Source organism: Acyrthosiphon pisum, chromosome A1, assembly GCF_005508785.2.
Source record: "Acyrthosiphon pisum isolate AL4f chromosome A1, pea_aphid_22Mar2018_4r6ur, whole genome shotgun sequence".
Taxonomy (NCBI): Eukaryota; Metazoa; Arthropoda; class Insecta; order Hemiptera; family Aphididae; genus Acyrthosiphon; species Acyrthosiphon pisum.
The window spans coordinates 20,984,610-21,004,768 of record NC_042494.1 but is presented as its reverse complement, the minus strand read 5'-3'; the positions used below and the strand labels follow the sequence as shown (position 1 = coordinate 21,004,768).

General features: G+C 29.7%; 2 protein-coding genes across 3 annotated transcripts; one reads left to right on the top strand and one right to left on the bottom strand.

The window, feature by feature from the left end:
- Positions 1-7,058: 7,058 nt before the first annotated feature.
- On the bottom strand, positions 7,059-7,631 carry LOC103307982 (tigger transposable element-derived protein 4-like). The gene has a single exon (XM_008180551.1). It carries the CDS (start codon positions 7,629-7,631, stop codon positions 7,059-7,061), a length of 573 nt encoding a protein of 190 aa, XP_008178773.1.
- A 9,223-nt stretch (positions 7,632-16,854) lies between these two features.
- Positions 16,855-19,041, top strand: LOC100169322 (protein BCCIP homolog). Of its 2 annotated transcripts, none has more exons than XM_016800839.2 (6): positions 16,855-17,034; positions 17,162-17,317; positions 17,839-17,937; positions 18,015-18,202; positions 18,443-18,616; positions 18,679-18,758. In XM_016800839.2, the coding sequence occupies exons 1-5, from the start codon at positions 16,921-16,923 to the stop codon at positions 18,612-18,614; spliced, it is 729 nt and encodes a 242-aa protein (XP_016656328.1). In that variant the 5' UTR covers positions 16,855-16,920; the 3' UTR covers positions 18,615-18,616; positions 18,679-18,758. The 2 variants fall into 2 exon arrangements, with proteins under 2 accessions (XP_016656328.1, XP_001947170.1); XM_001947135.5 differs by having other exon boundaries at positions 16,858-17,034; positions 18,443-18,605; positions 18,679-19,041.
- Positions 19,042-20,159: the final 1,118 nt, after the last annotated feature.

The following is a 20,159-nucleotide window of genomic DNA, read 5'->3' as shown; positions in this document are numbered from 1 at the left end:
AAAGATAAGATTTATGCTTTTGTATAAATAATCAATTGGGCTGTAAGCTTTATTTTACTAGGAATCTTGAATTCATTTTTTATCAAATACAGATTTTTATAGATTTTTTTTATCAAATATAGATTATTAATGATTTTTAAGAATGAATTTACAATTATTTACAATGGATTTACAATTGTTTACAATTTGTCCGGAGTCGATAGGTGAAAGTGGGGGGGGCCGAACTTCATGTACGTCGTGTTATTTTTTCTAAACATAATTTTTTTTTCCGTTCGATGAACACCGGTGCGCACCGTGTGGGCAACCCTTCTCATAAAATGCCTCGTTACCGCAGGTCATCAACCTAGTCTCTCGCGCCGCCGACGCCACCACTCGTCACCGCACAGTGAACTGGTCGCCGCCAGAATAATATACGAAAGCGCGCTGGTTATCCTTGAACCCGACTTCGGGCGGCGGCGGTGGCCACACCACGACGACGATATTCGGTCCATACACACACACACACACACACACTAGTGCTTACACATCCCCTACACTCACACATACACACATAGATACATTGTGTATTAATTACGAGTGTGTGTGTGTGTGTGAGTGCGCGAGCGTATATGCATATATTATTATGTGCGAGGTATACGCACACACGCACACTCACGAAACTAACGCAACGCGATATGACTTGAACCGGTTGTCGCGCCGGCACGCAGACCCACCTTGACGACTACTCCTTTTCCACAGACCGCGTTGTCATTACCATCATCATTGTTTTTGTCGCCGCCGTTGTTGTTGTTTTTTAAACGGATATTTTTCCAGCCCCCCCCCCCCCTTCACAAATTTCGAAAATTTTCTTCGAAATGTTACAAAGGGTTTGTAAGTCGTTTGTAAAGGTTTGTAAAAACAAAATTTTCGTTTGTAAAGAAAACCAAAAGAAGTTGTGCCCAATTCAGGGTGGAGGGCTGGAGAAAAGGGTAAAATCCGTGCTATTCGAAAAACCCAAACTTTTTTCAGCTCAATCATTTGTAAGTCGTTTGTTATATTGTGTATAAACAAAATGATGTCTATTTGTAAATCTATATTTAATATAATAAATCTTGATTGAAAATCAAAAAGAAAAACAAAAAATATTGAGAACTGACAATGTTTGTAAACATTTTGTATTCGGAATACATATTCGAATAAAGGAGAATTAAGGTTTTCAAAATACGTATTCGAATAGTTCTTAAAAAATATGTTCACAATACTTTTTTTCACAATTATTTTTTGTCAGTAGTTGAATGGTTGGTAATTAACGTATAAATAATAATCAAAAATACATCGTAATCATAAGTTATTTATACATTTTGACCACATATGATACGAGCTATACGGGATACAACACATTGGTATTTATAAAAATAATTGTAGTAGGGGAAAAAATGCGGTAAGGGGAGGTAGAGATTCTAGGTGAGACGAGTATATTATTATATTAAATACGGCGTAATAAAACGATACGTAATGTACGGTAAATAATATGCGGGGTTGATGACCTGAGTCAACGGGCAAGAGACGCGTCTGGCGGACCGGTTGCCTGTGTCCTCTTCGAAGAAATGACAGTTCAATGATCCCCCGCTATGACATCGGTGCTCGACAATGTGTTGCAGCAGGTTTATTTGTACGTGTATGTGTGTGTGTATGTGTGTGTGTGTGTGTGTGTGTGTGTGTGTGTGTGTGTGTGTGTGTGTGTGTGTATGTATGTGTATGTGTGTGTGTGTGTGTATGTGCACGTGTCTGGGAGTCGTATAAAATTATGTTGTTTGAGAGTAAGTTTCCAAGTAAGATCGTCCTACTACTGTGTTGTCTGTGTTATACCTATCTGCCTAATGATGTTTGAATTGTCTATGCTCATTGTATAAATATTCAAACACTTACCTTGCGCGTATATTGCTGCAGCTGGTTCTCCCGAGTGGTTAGTAATTCTTCGGGGTCGTGTTCGACAGTCGATATCACGATGACAATATAATATGTATCTTGGTTTATATAATCTGTAGAATTTCGTATACCTTACACTATTTTCCAATTGTGACTATTACCATGTGCTCTCGAGATTCCTACATTCGTAGCAAGAGTACATAAAATAAATTCGCCAACCTAATGTAATTTGCGTTAGTGAACATTTTACTATGGTAAACACTTGTGTTCCAAAATAGGTGTTGAATATTCCTACATTCGTAGCAAGAGTACATAAAGTCGATTCGCCAACTGAATGTAATTTACATTAATGAGTATTTTATTGTGGTAAACACTTGTGTTCCAAGATAGGTGTTAAAGATTCCTATACATTCGTAGCAAGAGTACATATTATAGTCAATTCGCCAACTGAATGCAATTTAAGGTAATGAGCACTTATTACAATACTTATATTCTAAATATAGCTCTTAAAAATCCATACATCCGTAGCAAGAGTACAAATCGGAGTTTGTCGATTGCGTCCCAGACTCAGGTAAACGATTTTTTGCCAACTTTTCCGTGTTCCGATTGCGTCCTATTGTATAGTAGTTGTATTATTTAATTATTTATTCCTATATAGCAGGGGTAGCCAAAACAAGGCTCACGTCATAGACTTTTGCGGCTCGCATATTAACGTAACATTAGCCAAAAAAAAAAAGGTCACATAATATACAATAATATGACCTTTTTTTTTACATCTTGGCTCTTCAATCTGTATTAATATACTTGGTGGCTCGCGAGTCTCTTCTCGCTGGCCACCCCTGCTATATAGTATATACATATTTGGACTTAATTTCATTTGTTGGACTAGAAATGTATTATTTAAATTATTTAATAATTAAAAAATTATTAGGTACTGGTTATGACTATTTGTTTTCCAATATATCAATCTTAGAACTACGAATGTATTCAATAGTCATTACTAAAATTATATTAAAATATAGTGTAATTTAATGTTTATATATTATACAATGGGACGCAATCGGATCATAAAAAGGTAAGAAAAAATAATTTACCTATCCGACTTGTGGACTCAATCGACATACTGAAAAGGTATAAAAGACTGAAACGGGAAGCAATCGGATGACGTCCGTACAAATAGTCAATTCGCCAACCGGATGTAATTTAAGTTGACGAGCACCTATTATTATACTTGTATTCTAAACACAGTTCTTAAAAATTCTTACATTCGTACCTAGAGTACAAATAGTCAATTCACCAACCGAATGCAATTTAAGTTAATGAGCACTTATTGTTATATTCGTGTTTTAAATATAATTGTGTAATAATAATGTAACGGGCATAAGAGTGCGCAGGTCTTCTTGTCAGGGGAGGCAATACCTTAGCTAAGAAGGTCCAGACTCTAAACACCTCTCCCGATTTTTTCCCAGCTTGATACGAGGCCGATAATTTAAATGAATTCTCACACAAAATCAAGTATATGATGTTTCTATTAAACCGTGATTATTGTTTTATACGTTAAGAGTTAGGTTAAACATAAAATTACCAAAAGAGTTTTCTATAAGTCCTTTTTAATAATATCTCTGAAAATCGAGAAGACATAATAAAAAATTATTAAGAATAAATAATTTAAAAAAAGGTGAGCAAGTGGATGTCGTTCTTCTGTACAGTAGGTTACAAGTGGGTCACTGTATTATAGATGGTGTTAAATTTGAATTTCAACTAAATAAGAAAATCGCTATAATATGAAAAATCAAGTGAATATCCAATGTTGTAAAAATATGAACTTCAAACGCTCATAAAAATTTAATTTAATTTGTTTGTAGACATTTTGTTTTTTTTTTTGATAAAAGTAGAAAAACTTATGAGGAATCTTGTATTACATTTTAAGATCTTAGATTTAAATAGAAAATTTGTTATGAATTTCTAACTCAAAATAATTTTCGTAAATTTTTCGTATTTTGTCAATGTTTGAACTTTAAATGCTTATATAAAAAAATTGTGGCTATGGATTTTCATAATGTTTCATCTGTCTTTGAAACATTATATTATGAGCCTTCTATTAAATTTTCAAGTTATTTTACGTAGCAAAAATTGTTTTTTTGATATTTATAGAATAAAAACCTAAAAAATTAGAAATTGAAGATGTTCGTAAACAGCTCAAAATAAGTCAAAATATTTTTAAAATGCTATGGTGTATAGAAAATGCTAATTTAAACATTCAGTAAAAATTTCATATATTTACAGTAATTTGTTTTAAAGGTACACCAAAAAAAAAAAAAATCGATTTTGCGTATAAATTCCTGTTTTTCCTTAATTTTTCTTTTGTTTTTCAAGAGACCGAAAACTACTAGAAAACTTTTGACCCCTTATAGTACCAACTGGACTCACTTTTATATCAGAAAAGATTCTGCTGAAGAAAATCCAAGCACTTTACTGTGTCAAAGGGGATGAAAGACCAAATAAAAAATAAAAAAACACACATCATTGTAAAATCAATACATTCATCGCTCCGATCACAATCTAAAATTAATAAATGATTGAACAACTTATAAAATAGGTAATAATATGTTTTATTTAAGTTCCATACGTCGTTTAGCGAAATATGTAAAATATGATGGAGATAGAACTTTTGCGAGGGGAATCAGGCCTACGAAATGTTTGGAACGTTTTTTTGCTTCCCTGAAAAGTTGTCATTTTGGTGTTAAGTGATTTGCGAATTAGGTTGATCATATAGATAAGTCGGTATTATCAAAGAAGAAACCAGTAACCATACTTGAAACTTGAAGCTGTATTATGAATAAAATATTATTGTCGATTTTAATATTATTAAATACTAGCTGGTCCCGTGCACTTCGTTGCCTATTTTAAGTGTTAACTATAATATTATGTTTTATTTTGTATACCTAAGTAATTACTATACGTTTTCCTCAGAACAGTAACGATGCATCCTTCGTCTGCGCAGGATTACTTCTGCGTATTGTTTCTTATCGTTACGTATAAATTAACTTATATTATGTCGTCTAAATTTATCACATAAATAATTTTTAAGTCGCGTTTGAAAAATGTAACATTAAATTTATTCTCAATATAAGAAATAATGTAACTAAGTACTGCATAACCATAATCATATGCCTACAGTATGTAGCTACTGCAGTATGCTTTTATAAATTATATTCAACGATTTATTACCTTCTGTATAAACATGCAGATTTTTTGGTTTTGAAACACGTGAGCAAGCCACATATAGCTGACCATGTGAAAAACATGGCGTTCCCAAATGTATGCCTGCTACCTTCAATGTTTGATCCTATGATTTGTTGATCGTCATTGAAAATGCTACTTTTAATGGGAACTGTAGGCGTTTGAAATTGAATGGCAAGTTGTTGGGTATGACTGGTATGCGCGGTATAATGACATTGGCTCCCTTTGCTTCTCCAATTAATAATCTGGCCTTTACAATGTGCCTTCCTAGTTCGGTAACTCGCAACCGAGTACCGTTAAAATAATCTTGGCGCATTCAGGTTACGCATTAACAAAACTGGTACACCTACCTTTAATTCCAATTTGTGTGATGGCACCCCAGACAACTCTAAACTGTTTAGGAACTCTACGGGATAACTTTTAGTGTCATCCGATGACATAACTGTGTCAATGGAATTATACACTGTTGTTTCGCTGTTTATTTTTGCCAAGATTTTTTTATTTATTTTCGCAACAGTCTCATATTTTGGTGCCAGTATGGTTCTTTCACACAACCAATTATCGTCAAGAATATATTGTTTAAGATTATGAAAAACTTGAGGTCACTGACCCTGGCATGGCAAAGTTAACATTTTGTTACAAAAATGGTTTTACAAATTAGTAACCAATTCGTAATAATTCGTAACCACAAATTTGGAATTTGTAACTTAAGTATAACCGCCCAAAATACATTTTCCATTTGCGGGTGTTAGGGTCAGTGGACTCCAGCGCCCAAAACTCGAAAAATTGACTTACGGGGATCGTAACAGTTCAAGAGGCTAGTAACCAATTCGTAATAAATCGTAACCACAAATTTGAAATTTGTAACTTAAATATATAAAAAAATCTATATTTGATAAAAAATCTATATTTAATAATAAATCTATATTTAATAAAAAAAATCAATTAAAAATCTGTAACAAATAAAAAAATATTAACTTGATTAAACAATTTATATCCAAAAAATCTGTTTTTAATGATTTTTTTATCAAGTACAGATTTTTTATTGATTTTTTTTATCAAATATAGATTTTTTATTTAATACAGATTTTTTTATTGATTTTTTTAATCAAATATAGATTTTTTTATCGAATATAGATTTTTTATTAAATATAGATTTTTTATTGATTTTTTATCAAATATCAATTTTTTATATACTTAAGTTACAAATTCAAAATTTGTGGTTACGAATTATTACGAATTGGTTACTAATTTGTAACCCCATTTTTGTAACAAAATGTTAACTTTGCGGTGCCAGCGTCAGTGACCTCGCGATTAAATATAACTACAGTATAATCGACTTGACTCGAGCTAGGATATTTTATTATACAGTCGATTCCACTTTATTGGGACACATTGGTTGCATGTTATTTTGTCCCAATAAAGCGGTTGTCCCAATAATCCGAAATGAAAAAAAAAACATATAAATTTGATTCAAGTAAATTGTCTTCAATCTTTTTTAAAATGTAATTGACCAGTGTTGCTCTATACTTAACCTTTAAATTTTGGATAACACCCATATCTAAAGGCTGATTAGTGACGTTGTATTAGGCGGTAAGAACTCAAGCTTGATGTTTTTCAAAGATATATTAGGATGGGCAGTACAGTTGTCTAAGACGAGACATATAGCCTTTTTTGTTTTATTCAACTCACTATCCCAACGTTGCAACCAATCGGTAAAAATGGCCGAAGTCATCCATGCGTTTTTATTTGCATGATACTCAACCGGTAATTTTTGTAAAGAAAATTTTTGAAAACAACGAGGTTTTTACTTTTTCCTATCACTAAAAGCTTTTTTTTGTCAGTCCCACTTGCGTTCACACAACACAGTATAGTTATTCTGTCCATAGCTTTTTTGATCCAGCTATCTATTCGTGTTTAAAACACAGAGAACCATCTGGAGTTGCACGATAGTACAATCCTGTTTCATCTGCGTTATAAATATCATCGAGAGAAAATTTTGCAAGAATCTGTGGTAATTTTGTAAATTTCCATTCATCGGCATACTCTGAATTTGCACTAGCTTTTTCACCATGTGATCTTTTAAATTTTATATCGTGTCGTACTTTCCATCTAGATAACCAACCGTCGGTGGCTTTGAATTCGTCATTACCAAGTTTCCTTGCAAGGTCTTCGGATTTAGCTTTTAATATAGGGCCCGACACTTGAACGCCCCGACTAGTAGTCAGTGTAAACCATTGTGTAAGTGCCTCGTCTACATCTGCATCTTTACCCTCTCGTTTCCTTTTCCGCGTTGTCACTTGGCTAAGAGCTTGTTCTCGCAAAAACTGTTCTTGTAGTTGAATTCGCGCGATTGTTGATTTTGATACTCCTAAAATTTCCGAAAGACGACGAGTATTACAGCCTGGTGGCTGTAATTTAATTTTGTCTAGAATATCTAATTTTTGCGCAAGCGATAAGTCTTTACGTATACGAGACATCATTACTGCACGCGACAAACGCGACTAATGCACTAAATAACATTTAACACACATCACATTTGAACATACGATAAGATAAAATGTATATAATTTAATCTAAAATTGATTACGCGAGTCGTTCGCGATTGTCGGACTATTGATCTATTAATATTTAATATTATACTCGATAAAAATGTCCCAATTATCCGGATTCGCGGCCCAGATAAGCGGCGTACTTTTACATTACAAGTATACATTTGTTTTTGTAATTTTAGAATTGTCCCGATTAAGTGGTTGTCCTTATTAACCGGTGTCTCTATAAAACGGAATCGACTGTATAATTAATATTTATACATTTATTTATTATATAATATATACATATACCTACCTACAGACCAATACAGTGGCTATATCGTGTATATTTATGCCAAATCAAATATATAAATACCTATATAAGGAAGAGTGACCTAGTAGGCAAAAGGACAAAAGACAGTGAAATATAATATTATAATAATAATAACGCAGTTTATAAGATCAAAAAAAAAACATGTAAATATATCAATAAAAAAATCGAACTTTTCGACGCATGTTTATAGTGCCTGTATATAGTAATACCTACGCGACGTAAAGTGGTAAAACTCGACTTTTCTAAAAATGTATCGATAAACACGCGCACGGCGGCACTCGGTTTGCACGTTATCTCCGTCGCGGTGGACCCGTCGGGAAAAAAGTACGGCCTCGCGCGGCCTGTAAATTTAGCAGGGAACGCGAATAAGGTCCGAACGGGGACGCAGGAAACGGGTAAAGATGAAAAATCTGAAGAAATTGATATATATTCATACATAAACTAATTTATTTATATTAATAGATTAAAAAATTAACAAATCAATAAAAAATATTAGTTAAAATAGGTTCCACTTTTTTTTTTTTTAGTGAAAACTGGTCGAACTGGCCCTACTGTATACGGAGATAGATGGGTATCTGTAGTCAGGCACTACGCCCAGCGTAGTAGCCATAGGTGTCATGGCGGACTGACTCAAGACGCTGTCCTATGTTGCCTACACGATGTAGAGAAGATAAAGTGACACCACTTGTACATATTCCGTCGCAAATATTGACGGCAGTTTGGTAGTACAAATGTCTCATCCAGGTAGCGCCACCATTCGCCCGAAGGCCGGTTTTTATATTGTGAATACATTGTTTTTAACGTAAAATTTCAAAAGTTATATAAATTTTTGTTGTTTTTGATACTATTAGTAAGTTCAAATTTAAAATATTAGCCACGTAAGAATTATTTTTAAGTAATTATTCTATTCAATTAGGTAATATTTAAAATAGTTTAAATCAAGGAAGTTTTATTATACAAGTATTATATTTTAACGATTTTATGTACACGGTTATATGAGTTTAGAATGCTTCACTAATTTTTTTTGTATTTTATTTCTTGCAATGATTGAGCAAATGGCATCTTCGAGCTAAAACAAATTATTATTAGTTAATATACAAATATATTATACATATGCAAATCTGTACTATGTATATGTATCGTATACTTGGTAAATAATTTCATAAAATTAATTAAATATTTTTATATCTTCAATGTAATTTTAGATTCTGAGCGGAGCGAGGAAGCTATTGTTTTTACAATGGTGTTTATTTTTTTTTTTTTATTATTCTTTTTATATCCTGTATACAAAATTTCTTCCAGAAGGAGTGTTTCGATTTCAACATAATATAGTACCTTATTTTATAACAAATTGGATCAAGATGGTACTTTAGAGACGTCATTTTTCGATTTTCTCAATAGTTATTTAATGCCACGAGAAAAACCACTGGAAAATTACGAAAAAACGCTAAAAATGGGATTTTAATTTCTAACGCTTTGTTTATCACCATAGAAACGAATAAAAAATTATAATATTTTAATATTAATTCAACTTACATGATAAAATAAATAATAACAAAATATAAAATATCCAGACTGACAAACCGTCTCCGCTCAGAATCGTTTTTCTTATACAATTATATTATATCATTGAATTCAAGTCTAATACAACCATTATACAATGACCCACTTGTAATCTACTTTACAGCAGAGCGACATCCACTTACCTGCTGGTTTTTTTATGATTTTCATTTCTATATTTTAATCATTTATCTCTTTTACTATTTTAACTATGGTGCTTTGTAAATATTGCGTATAAAATCAACTTAGTTGTTTTTATTTCATAGGTGCACAGTGTACATTTTTTAGGTCAGAATTTATCTATTTTAGAATATAGAGAATTCAGGATATTTATATTATATAATTATACAATTATATTTACTACATATTTTATTAGAACAAAATTAGGTTTGCAATTAAGTTATATTTTGATCTGAAATTATAGTTTATTAATTAAAATTGTATCAATAGTTTACTTTATTAAACACATACAAATATGTATCATTAATAATGCTCTTTTGGAGGTACTTAGGTGGTAAAGAAAATTATACAAATGTTTCCCACAAATAAACCTCTATAGTAGGTATTTAAAAATTATGACTCACCTTTGGTGTGCAAAATAAAATAGGTGGTTTTTTATTTTCTACTTTTAATTTTTGATTATAACTGGCATAGCCAGTTTTGCATCCTGGCACAAAACATTTGTTAGGCATTTTTTAACAAAATAAGAAAGTACATACAAAATATTATTAAACAATCCACAAACCATTAAGTGAGTCTTAACTCTTAAGACTTGTGTAAATACAAATAATTATGTAAATTAAAATTAAAAATAGAATATTAAAAATTACTTATATTATTCTTTTAACTGATATTCTCTATTGTAGATATTATATTTCATCAACATCATACTTAATATTTAATTTTTTTTTTTGTTGTTATATATCATATAGGTACCTATAATTATGATTTTTATTTGGGTGTACTTGGGTCCGTAGGTAGTAATATTTGAGCTTTTATTAACAGTTTAATCTCGTATCTTGTACTTATTGTGTGTAGATATTACTAATTCCATTTTTGTACATATATGTGTCAATGGATAAATAAACATATAAATATCATATTTATATAATAAATATGCATTTTATTTAAATCAATAAATTTGTACAATATGGCTTCATACCATATAATATTATTACAATTTTTACATAATAATTGGTACATGATTCCAAAACATTAGTTTATTTTTATAATCTATACAATATAACGTAAAATATATTATGTTGGCATGCGGATTTCTGACATTTGAACAACAATTAAAACATTTAAATAAAATTTAAATGTAAATCTTCATTACGACTCGTATAAAAATCGGCCTTCGAGCAAAGGGTGGCGTACTCTGGTGTTAAATTTTGAACTACCAAACTGCCGCAATTTTTTGCGCCAATATTGTACCATTGAAAGATACGGGAGTAGTGTCACATTATTTTCTCTACATCGTGACTGCCTATGTAAAATGTTATCAGTGTCCATTCTGATTGTTATATTCTGTGTTCGAACCTTTTTAAATTTTTTTTTTAAATTAAATTAAATCCAAATATGTCCCGAAGATGAGGACAAAGAAACGACGCGCAACCCGCCACATCACATCGGAAGATCGACGAACCATAGTTCGTACTGTACGAGATCCGTCAAATACAACATTAAGCAGGTGATTAAGTACAAATATATTAACAATCCCGTTGACAATTCGAAATCGTAAGATCAAATGCTCATTATAATATATTCTTAAAATGTGTCAGCCTTCCTGGTATATCTAGGGATAATAAGACCGATTGAAGATTAGGATCCAACAATTTTTGTAGAAAAAAGAAGAACGGCTTTAGGTATGGGCAACAAAATTTAATAACTAAGTATCAACCATTGTATCCTGTGAAAAGTTTGTTCGTCAAAATTATGTTTAATAATAATCTGAGTTTACAGCTGACATTTACAAGTCGCTGGTTTCCAAGCCAAATTTACAAACACTGGAAATGGTTTGCTTAGTTCACCAAAATATTTATATTACACAATATTTTTACTATATTCGATCCTTCTCATAACATAGTTTCAATATTAATATCATTGCTAAATCTTGTTTTTGAGAAAATTTGATTATACGACAAACATATTTCTGGTCACTTAGTAAAAGTGTTAAACCAACTTTGTTTTTTCTGTCTACCTATTACACAGGTAGGCAGTGCCGGATTAACCACTAGGCACGGTAGGCACGTGCCTACAGTCGCCGCTTTTGAGGGGCGCCAAAATGGCTGCATACTACTTGCGTCCCCAAAAAAGGTATATTTTTTAGGTAGTAAATTCAACAGGTAACTTGCGTCCCGTTTTGTGGACGCAACTCGACTATATTATTCTTCCTACCTGCTATAATAGTCGTAATCGAGTGGCGTCCAAGATAAATAACATAATAATATTTTACAGCATTTGCACACTTTATACAAGAGATAATATTATAGCGTGTTAGTGTAAGTGTGATAACATTGAATACACACCATGGCGATGTCCGGTAACAATTTCCGAGCCATATTTATAACACTGAATGCTTTGAAAAACCAACACCTGATATCTGATTTGATAAATATATTATAAATAACGATTGATCAGTATAACACAGAGTATTTCACACGGTGCTATACTTTTCTCAGTACATGTTATACAGTGTTCGTTAAGTGTTCGATTAAAAATGGAAAAAATGTTTAGCTCCAAATTGTGTGCGACAAAAGAACTTTTTATAATTCAAAACTATAAGTTCAGTTACTATACCATAAATTACTTAAAAATGAAGTACAACGGTGGAAGTGCACAAATAAAAATTGCAAAAGTTTTTTAAAGCTCGATGATCTACAAAATATAATTTCTGAACCAACATCTCATAATCACGATTCAAATGAACCAGCAAACCTTAAACGACAACAATTAAGCAACGGACTAAAACGAAAAGCTATTACAGATATATCAATAAAACCATCAAAACTTATTTGTACTGAGCTTAGTGGCGGATGCATTACTTCTACAGCCTCAGATATTAACTTTGTACGTAAAAATATCTACAATGCTCGGAGAACTATTTTGCCAAAAATTCCCACAAATTCTGAAGAGGTACACACCATGTTACAACAAAACCAAATATTTACAGCTGAAAATGAAACTTTTGTTATGGTAAACGATAAGCAAACAAATATTATATTATTTTCATGCGAAAAAAATTTAAGATTTCTAAGTAACCTTAAAACAATATATGTCGATGGGACTTTTCAATATTGCCCAAAATTTTTTCTACAAATGTTTACAATATATGGTCTGATAAATGATTATTACATTCCATTGGCATTTTTTTTACTGCCTAAAAAAGAAAGTAAATCGTACGAAAAAGCGTTTACGTATTTAAATGAATCGTGCTCAAAATACAATACAACCTTCGCTCCTGATACTGTGTTCGTTGATTTTGAAATTGCAATTCATAAAGCTGTGTGTACTGTATGGACAAAAGCGGAAATAAAAGGTTGTCGTTTCCATTTGGGACAATCGTGGTATGTATAAATTAACATCCGTATAAATATTTGGTATAATTAACGGTTTAATTTTAAAACAATTAAACGTTGTAGGTGGCGAAAAATACAAAATATTGGATTGGCCAATGAATATAAGAATAAATCAGAAATAGGTTTATTTCTTAGAATTTGTTTTGGACTGCCATTTTTACCTCCAGAAATGATAAGTAACGTATTTGCCTATGAAATCATTCCAATCGTCCCAGCAGAATGTTTAGAATTTACTGACTACATATTAGACAATTATATATCTGAAAATGCTCAATTTCCTCCAAGTATGTGGGCACAATGTTCGTCTAGTACAACGAACAACGAACGCATGTGAAGCATTTCATTCCAAATTCAATTCATCTTTTTACTCAAGCCACCCAAATATAAATCAATTTATAAATGTTTTAAAATCATTTCAAATTAATACTTATGTGTTAATGAATAGCATAAATACACCCAAAAAAGACTATAGAACAAAAAAATACCAAAAAATTGACTATTAAATAAAGAAATAAAAAAATTCAGAGAAAAAACAAATTACGCTTTTATATATTTAAAAAACGTTTCACTAAAATTTCAGCCAACATTATTTTAATTAAGTAATCAATGATTTTTATATTTCAGTAATTTTCGTACTACATTTTTTAGTGTTAACTCTTTTTATTTTGTAATTAATTTTGACGATTTTATTAATGAAAATTAATTATATTCCTACCTATATTATTATTTTTATATTTTTAATTATGTATAATTTTTTTAATATGTTTATTTACATAATATGTAAATAATTTGTATAATCGTATTTATTTAAACGTGATATGGTAACGCAATGCAATATAATCAAATGTATATAGTGGAATAATACCTAGTCTGTAATACTTAATTTATGCTATTAAAAAAATATTTTCTATATTTCAATCATTTTTGTATTCATGTATTTAATATTTTTGAGCTTTATATACAATATACATGTTTAAGTTAATTCTTTTTGTTTTGTTGTTAATTTTGACGATTTTATTAATACAAATGAATGACTATTATTTTTATATTTTTTAATTATGCATAATTTTTTTAATATGTTTATTTACATCATTTTGTATAATTTTATCTATTTAAACGTGATGTGATAATGTGATAATAGAATCATATGTATATGTAATCAATATAATATTCTGATTTATAATAGTCTGTAGTATTTAATTTATGCTATTAAAAACTGGGACGCAACTAGGTTGTGTAAAAAGATACTGTTGGACTCAAATAAGCTATGACCCTTTTTGAACCTTTTTTGATGGGACGCAACTCACCTACTGATAATAATCTCGGACGCAAGTAGTATGCACCGGCCAAAATGTAATACATTTATTGCAAAATAGAACAATTGTAAAAAATATTTTTTTGTTGTATACATTTTATATTAAAAAAAGGTGAGTAAGTGGATGTCGCTCTGCTTTACAGTAGGTTACAAGTGGGTCACTGTATAATGGATACGATTAAATTTGAATTCAATGATATAATATCACTGTATAAGAAAAACGATTCTGAGTGGAGACGGTATGTCAGTCTAGGACCTATTATATAAGACATATTATATACTTATATATGGTATTAAAAAAAAATTGACCTATAATAGGTACCTATAATAAATTCCAAATTAATCATATCACAATATTCATTAGGTATTTAATATAACGCGTTATACATCAACAACAAACCGTGATACTATCATAGATATATAAAAGAATACTTTAGTAGTTTCATGTACCCACGAATAATATTATACAATCACAACAAAACAACTTTTCAGTTGTTCTTTAACAGTTTTTCTAGGTTTTTTAATATGTAATTTCGTCTAAATTGGAAATTAAAATGACTATAAAAATAAACTGTGCTTATGTATTTCTTAGAATTTTTGGCAACAGAATTAAATATTTACGTGAAATCTTGTTTTAAATTTTCAATCCTTAGATATAAAAGTTGAACATTTTATAAATTTTTAACTACAAAATAATTATTGAATCGTAAATTTGATAAATGTTGTCAAAATTTGATCTTTAAATGCTCATAAAAAAAAATTGTGGATATGTATTTTTAATATTTTTCAACTGCTATTGTAGCAATATATCAGGAGCCTTGCATTAAATTTTCACGCTCTTTTACCCAACAAACAAGATTTTATTGAGATTTATAGAAAAAAAAACTAAACAAATTGAAAACTGACAATGTCCGTAAACAGCTCAAAAAAAGTCAAAATATTTTCAAAATTTTATGGTGTATAAGAAATAAAAATATAAACATTTAGTAAAATTTTCAAGTAGATATCTACAGTCATTTGTTTTTTAATTACAATAAAATAAGAAAATTCTCACATATAGGTAAGAAATCGAGTGAATATCAAATGTTGTAAAAATATGAATTTCAAACGCTCATAAAAATTTAATTTGACTTTCTTGTAGACATTTTTTTTTTTTGATAAATGTGGATTAACCTATAACGAATCTTGTATTACATTTTAAAATCTTAGTTCTAAAAATAAAAATTTTTACGATTATTACTCAAAATATTTGCTATTTTCGTGATTTTACATATTTTGTCAATTTTTGAACTTTAAATGCTAATAAAAAAAAACTGTGACTAAGGATTTCTAATATTTTTTAAATGTCATTGTAACAATATAGTAGGAGCCTTGTATTAAATTTTCAAGTATTTTTACTCAACAAATTAAGTTTTATTGACATTCATAGAAAAAAAAACTAATTAAATTGGAAACTGAAATTGTCGGTAAACAGCTCAAAACAAATCAAAATATTTTGAAAATTTTATCATGTATAGAAAATGGAAATATAAACAACCAGTGAACATTTCATGTATCTACAGTCATTTTAAAGTTACACCAAAAACCAAAATCAATTTTCTCGAAAACAGATTTTGCGTAAAAATTCCCGTTTTTCCTTAATTTATCTTTTGTTTTTCACGGCGCTTTCGAAAACTATTGGAAAAATTTTACTTTTGACCAACTAGATTCACTTTCCTATTAGAAAAGGTACTGTTGAAGAAAATCCAAGCACTTTTACTGTCCTAAAAGGTGATGACAGACACAAAAATAAAAAAAAAAACACACATCATTGTAAATTAATACATTCATCATTCCACTCAGAATCTAAAATATACACTATAATAATTAAAATGAAAAGTGAAATGTAATTTTAATGATTGTATTTTATTATCACGGACAACTGATAATAATTGATAATAAACAATATAAATGGTTTATCTATAACCGTGGTAAATACATAGAATATATTAAACATAGTTTAATATCAATGGGTAAATAGCACGGTTTAAGATATACTGGTTGCACAACTCTACAAAATAAATGGACCCTCTCATAATTTTGTTATCATAGAATGAAGAACTAATGAGCGCTCCTCGTGGGTTATCTTTGAAACATTAACCATATTAAACCATAGCCTATTCAAGAGTTGGCCGCTAGGGTTCACCACAATCTAGTTATACGGGGAGCCTTATTACATTGTTCTGTGCCTTATCGCAAAACATATTGGACGGTCCATGTGATATAAGCAATTTAATATAGGAGTTGTGTAACCAGTATATCTTAAACCGTGGTAAATAGTGTTTTGTGATAATCGTTATCTTAATAAATAGGTAATCATAGATTATTACTAATAATGTAAATAATTCAATAATTGTGATTAATGATTGTAGACTGTAGTTGTTTGTTATAATTTGTGGGTCAAGTATAACAATGCCTAAAAGAAAATTATCTGTCGCTATAAAGGAAGAAGCACAACAAGTCTCCTGGGTAGGGGGTGCGCCAGAAAAATATTTAGAGGAAAAATATCTTTTTCCAACACAGCTGGTAGGTACATGAGTTTTGTCACAATTTGTAAATATCACTACCACGGCACAATACAATGTGTATAATACACATGTAACTGGTTTTGTATATGTTACGGTGTTAACTTATTGTGTTTATTTTGTTTCAGAGACTTAATATTAAATTTTCTATCCACCGTCCAAAAGTCTCAGACTTTCATAGTATTGAAGGGTTTTTACAACGACTGTTCTTAAACGCCCCAGTAAATCTATCTGATATGTCTTCAGTATTAATTGATCAATCCAACATTGGCACAGTGATTAAGGTATAGTTTAATAATTCAAGAGTTGCTTATTTTTCTAGTAAGGTTAGGAACTCACAAAATTGGAACTACTGAACTTTAATGTGCTATGTTATACTTTTGTAAGACAGATACAACACATGTGAGTGTGGAGTCCTCTTGTAAAAGACACATCATAAACTTTTTAGATTTAAACTATTTAAACATAATATAACTTAGTTGCTGTTCATTTTAAATGAATAATTATAATTATAATCCTGATTTTCATATAAAAACCCATTGCGAAATATTTAATAAATTGTTACTACATGGTTAATATATTATAACATTTAAGTCTTAGTCTTCTTCTTATCATATCTGGTGATATCCTAGTATTTAGCATAATGGATATTTTATCATAGATAATATAACATTAAAAGATTCAGAAAATTGTATAAGTAATTTTATTTGTTAAACTTTAAGTAGGTCATTTGAATTTTAAAATTAAAAATGTATTGTTATATAATTAACTTCCTTGGTAAAAATGCAATTTTTTCATAATATAGCAAGCTTTTGATCCAGACAGCATGGAATATATAAATTATTGTGATGATTTTCGCAACCAAGCATTTGGAATATCTTCAATTATCAATATTACACAGAAGGTAATGGCCACTTATATTCTGATTTAATATTTGTACTTAATATAATATTGAAGTATTTATGTACCTATGTATTACAGAGAAATAAATGTACAGAAAATATACACGATTTAATGTTGGACCTGAGTAGAATACATGGTGATAATGACACAGTGCAATTTGTAAGCAAACTGTTGAGTGATGATAAAAATCAAGTTGGATTTTTGATAAATGAAAGATACTTAAACATACCTCCATCTATTTCCGGGCCATTATTTCGGATCATTTGGTATTATTATATTTACATAATCAATGTGTACAATATTATTCTATATTGTTTCTCTTTACTTACTTTTGTCTCTTATCAGTTATCACAAAAAACACTCATTATTTCAGTATGTACATTTGGCAGAATTTGTAGAATCTAATATTTAACTTAATTTAAAATTTCTAATGTATTTAATTAATACGTGTTGTCATGTTTCAAAAACTATTGCATTTGTGTAATATATAATAAATTTAATTTCAGCGAGGAATTGTCCAATATAAAAACTGAGAACCCATTATATAATTTTGCTTATATTTTTATGATGTGCAAACTGTACAAAGTGATCAAAGATGAGAAGGGAAACAGATATGTTGAAGGCCCGCAAATATTATGGAGAAATGCAGAAGATCAGTTCTTTGACGTAGTATGCTAATAGTAAAAAATTATTTATTTAATATATAAATAATAAAACATAATGTCGTTTATATGTGTTTCAGGTAGCAGATTACAAGTTTGAATATTGTGTAGAAGATGGGAATTTTACTGACTCAGCAGGAAAGTGGGTAGAATTAATAAATTCCAGAATGATTCCTTTTAGACGTGTCCTGATTTTCTCAATGAACAAATTCTATTTGGTAACTAAGAAACTGGAATCTTTGTTGGCGCCTAAAGTTATTAAATATCACAATACACACAGGCCTGATTAGTGATCAGCTTGTTTATCTGCACGAATCATTTTCTATTTTTTTATTTTTATTTTTATATATTTCAACGCCTGACGGCAATTAACAGAGATAAATACATAAATATTGGTAGGTATAAGTTAACATTAGTGTATATAAAACACATTATAAGTATAATATAGCTTAAGTACTGATAGAACATGAAAATAAAAATATAATTAATGTACATATTATTATTATTATTTAGTAAAAATAAAACATTGTGTGGTCTATGTCTAAGATTTATTTTACTTGACACTTTTGACTAAAATTCCAAAAGTCTTGGATCTAAGTTAATTTTAATCATAGTTCTTTGGATAGGGTCATTGCAAAGATAATTTGTTCTAAGAGTGCTGATTTCAAACATTTTTTTACTACGGGACCCATTTCTAGGTATATGAAATTTAACTTATCAATAAAAAAGTATAATTAAAGTATATAAAATTTAAATGAATCATGATCAATTCACTTTTTATAATATACTTACTGTGAAATTTCCAAATGATAACTTTGTTATATAGAAGTTTCACCGAATTTATATTTTTTTACCAAGCTAAATTAAATAAATTGATTTGTAATTTTTTAATGTTATCTAATGGTAAAAAAAAAAAATTACAACTATTTAAATGTACTTCTTTTTTTACAAACTATTAATTTATAGTTAACTATTTATAATGTCAAAATTTGGTTGCTTAGCTTAGATTACAGCTTGAGTGATTCTTTCCCTTGCAAAACTGTTTTTGCTATGAGTTTTACATTTGTAAGATAAAGACAACACAATGTCATACGGGTGTAGCGTCCTCTTAAATATGTATCTTCGATACAATTGATGTATCTTCTATCCCAATATAATTATAAAAAGTATTGAGTATTTGAGTATCTTGTATCGCGTTACATTGTTATTCAGTGAATGATACTATACAATGATATACAGGGTGATTCTTTTATCAAACAACACTCATTATTTCAAAAAGTGTAAATTTTTTTGAAAATATTTTTTTACATAGTTTCAAGTCACTTATAAAACAACGTTTTTCTTAAAAAATTATATTTTTAAAAGTTTTTTTTTTATAAGTTATAAATATTCAAAGTTTAGACGAGCGGAGAAGTGGACAAACATTCACGGGGTAACCCCGTACCACTCCACTCCGCTCATCAGAACTTTGAATATTTATAACTCATAAACCACTCGTCCCAAATTCAATTTTCATGTATCAAAATATTAAGAAAAATATTCTGCTTTGGAATAAAAAATT

Bases quoted from the DNA above. Each gene is read 5' to 3' on its own strand.
- LOC103307982 (XM_008180551.1), bottom strand. From the start codon at position 7,631: ATGTCTCGTATACGTAAAGACTTATCGCTTGCGCAAAAATTAGATATT.
- LOC100169322 (XM_001947135.5), top strand. From the start codon at position 16,921: ATGCCTAAAAGAAAATTATCTGTCGCTATAAAGGAAGAAGCACAACAA. The intron at 17,938-18,014 runs GTAATGGCCACT...TATGTATTACAG, and splicing joins TTATCAATATTACACAGAAG to AGAAATAAATGTACAGAAAA. The intron at 18,203-18,442 runs GTATTATTATAT...ATTTAATTTCAG, and splicing joins CCATTATTTCGGATCATTTG to CGAGGAATTGTCCAATATAA.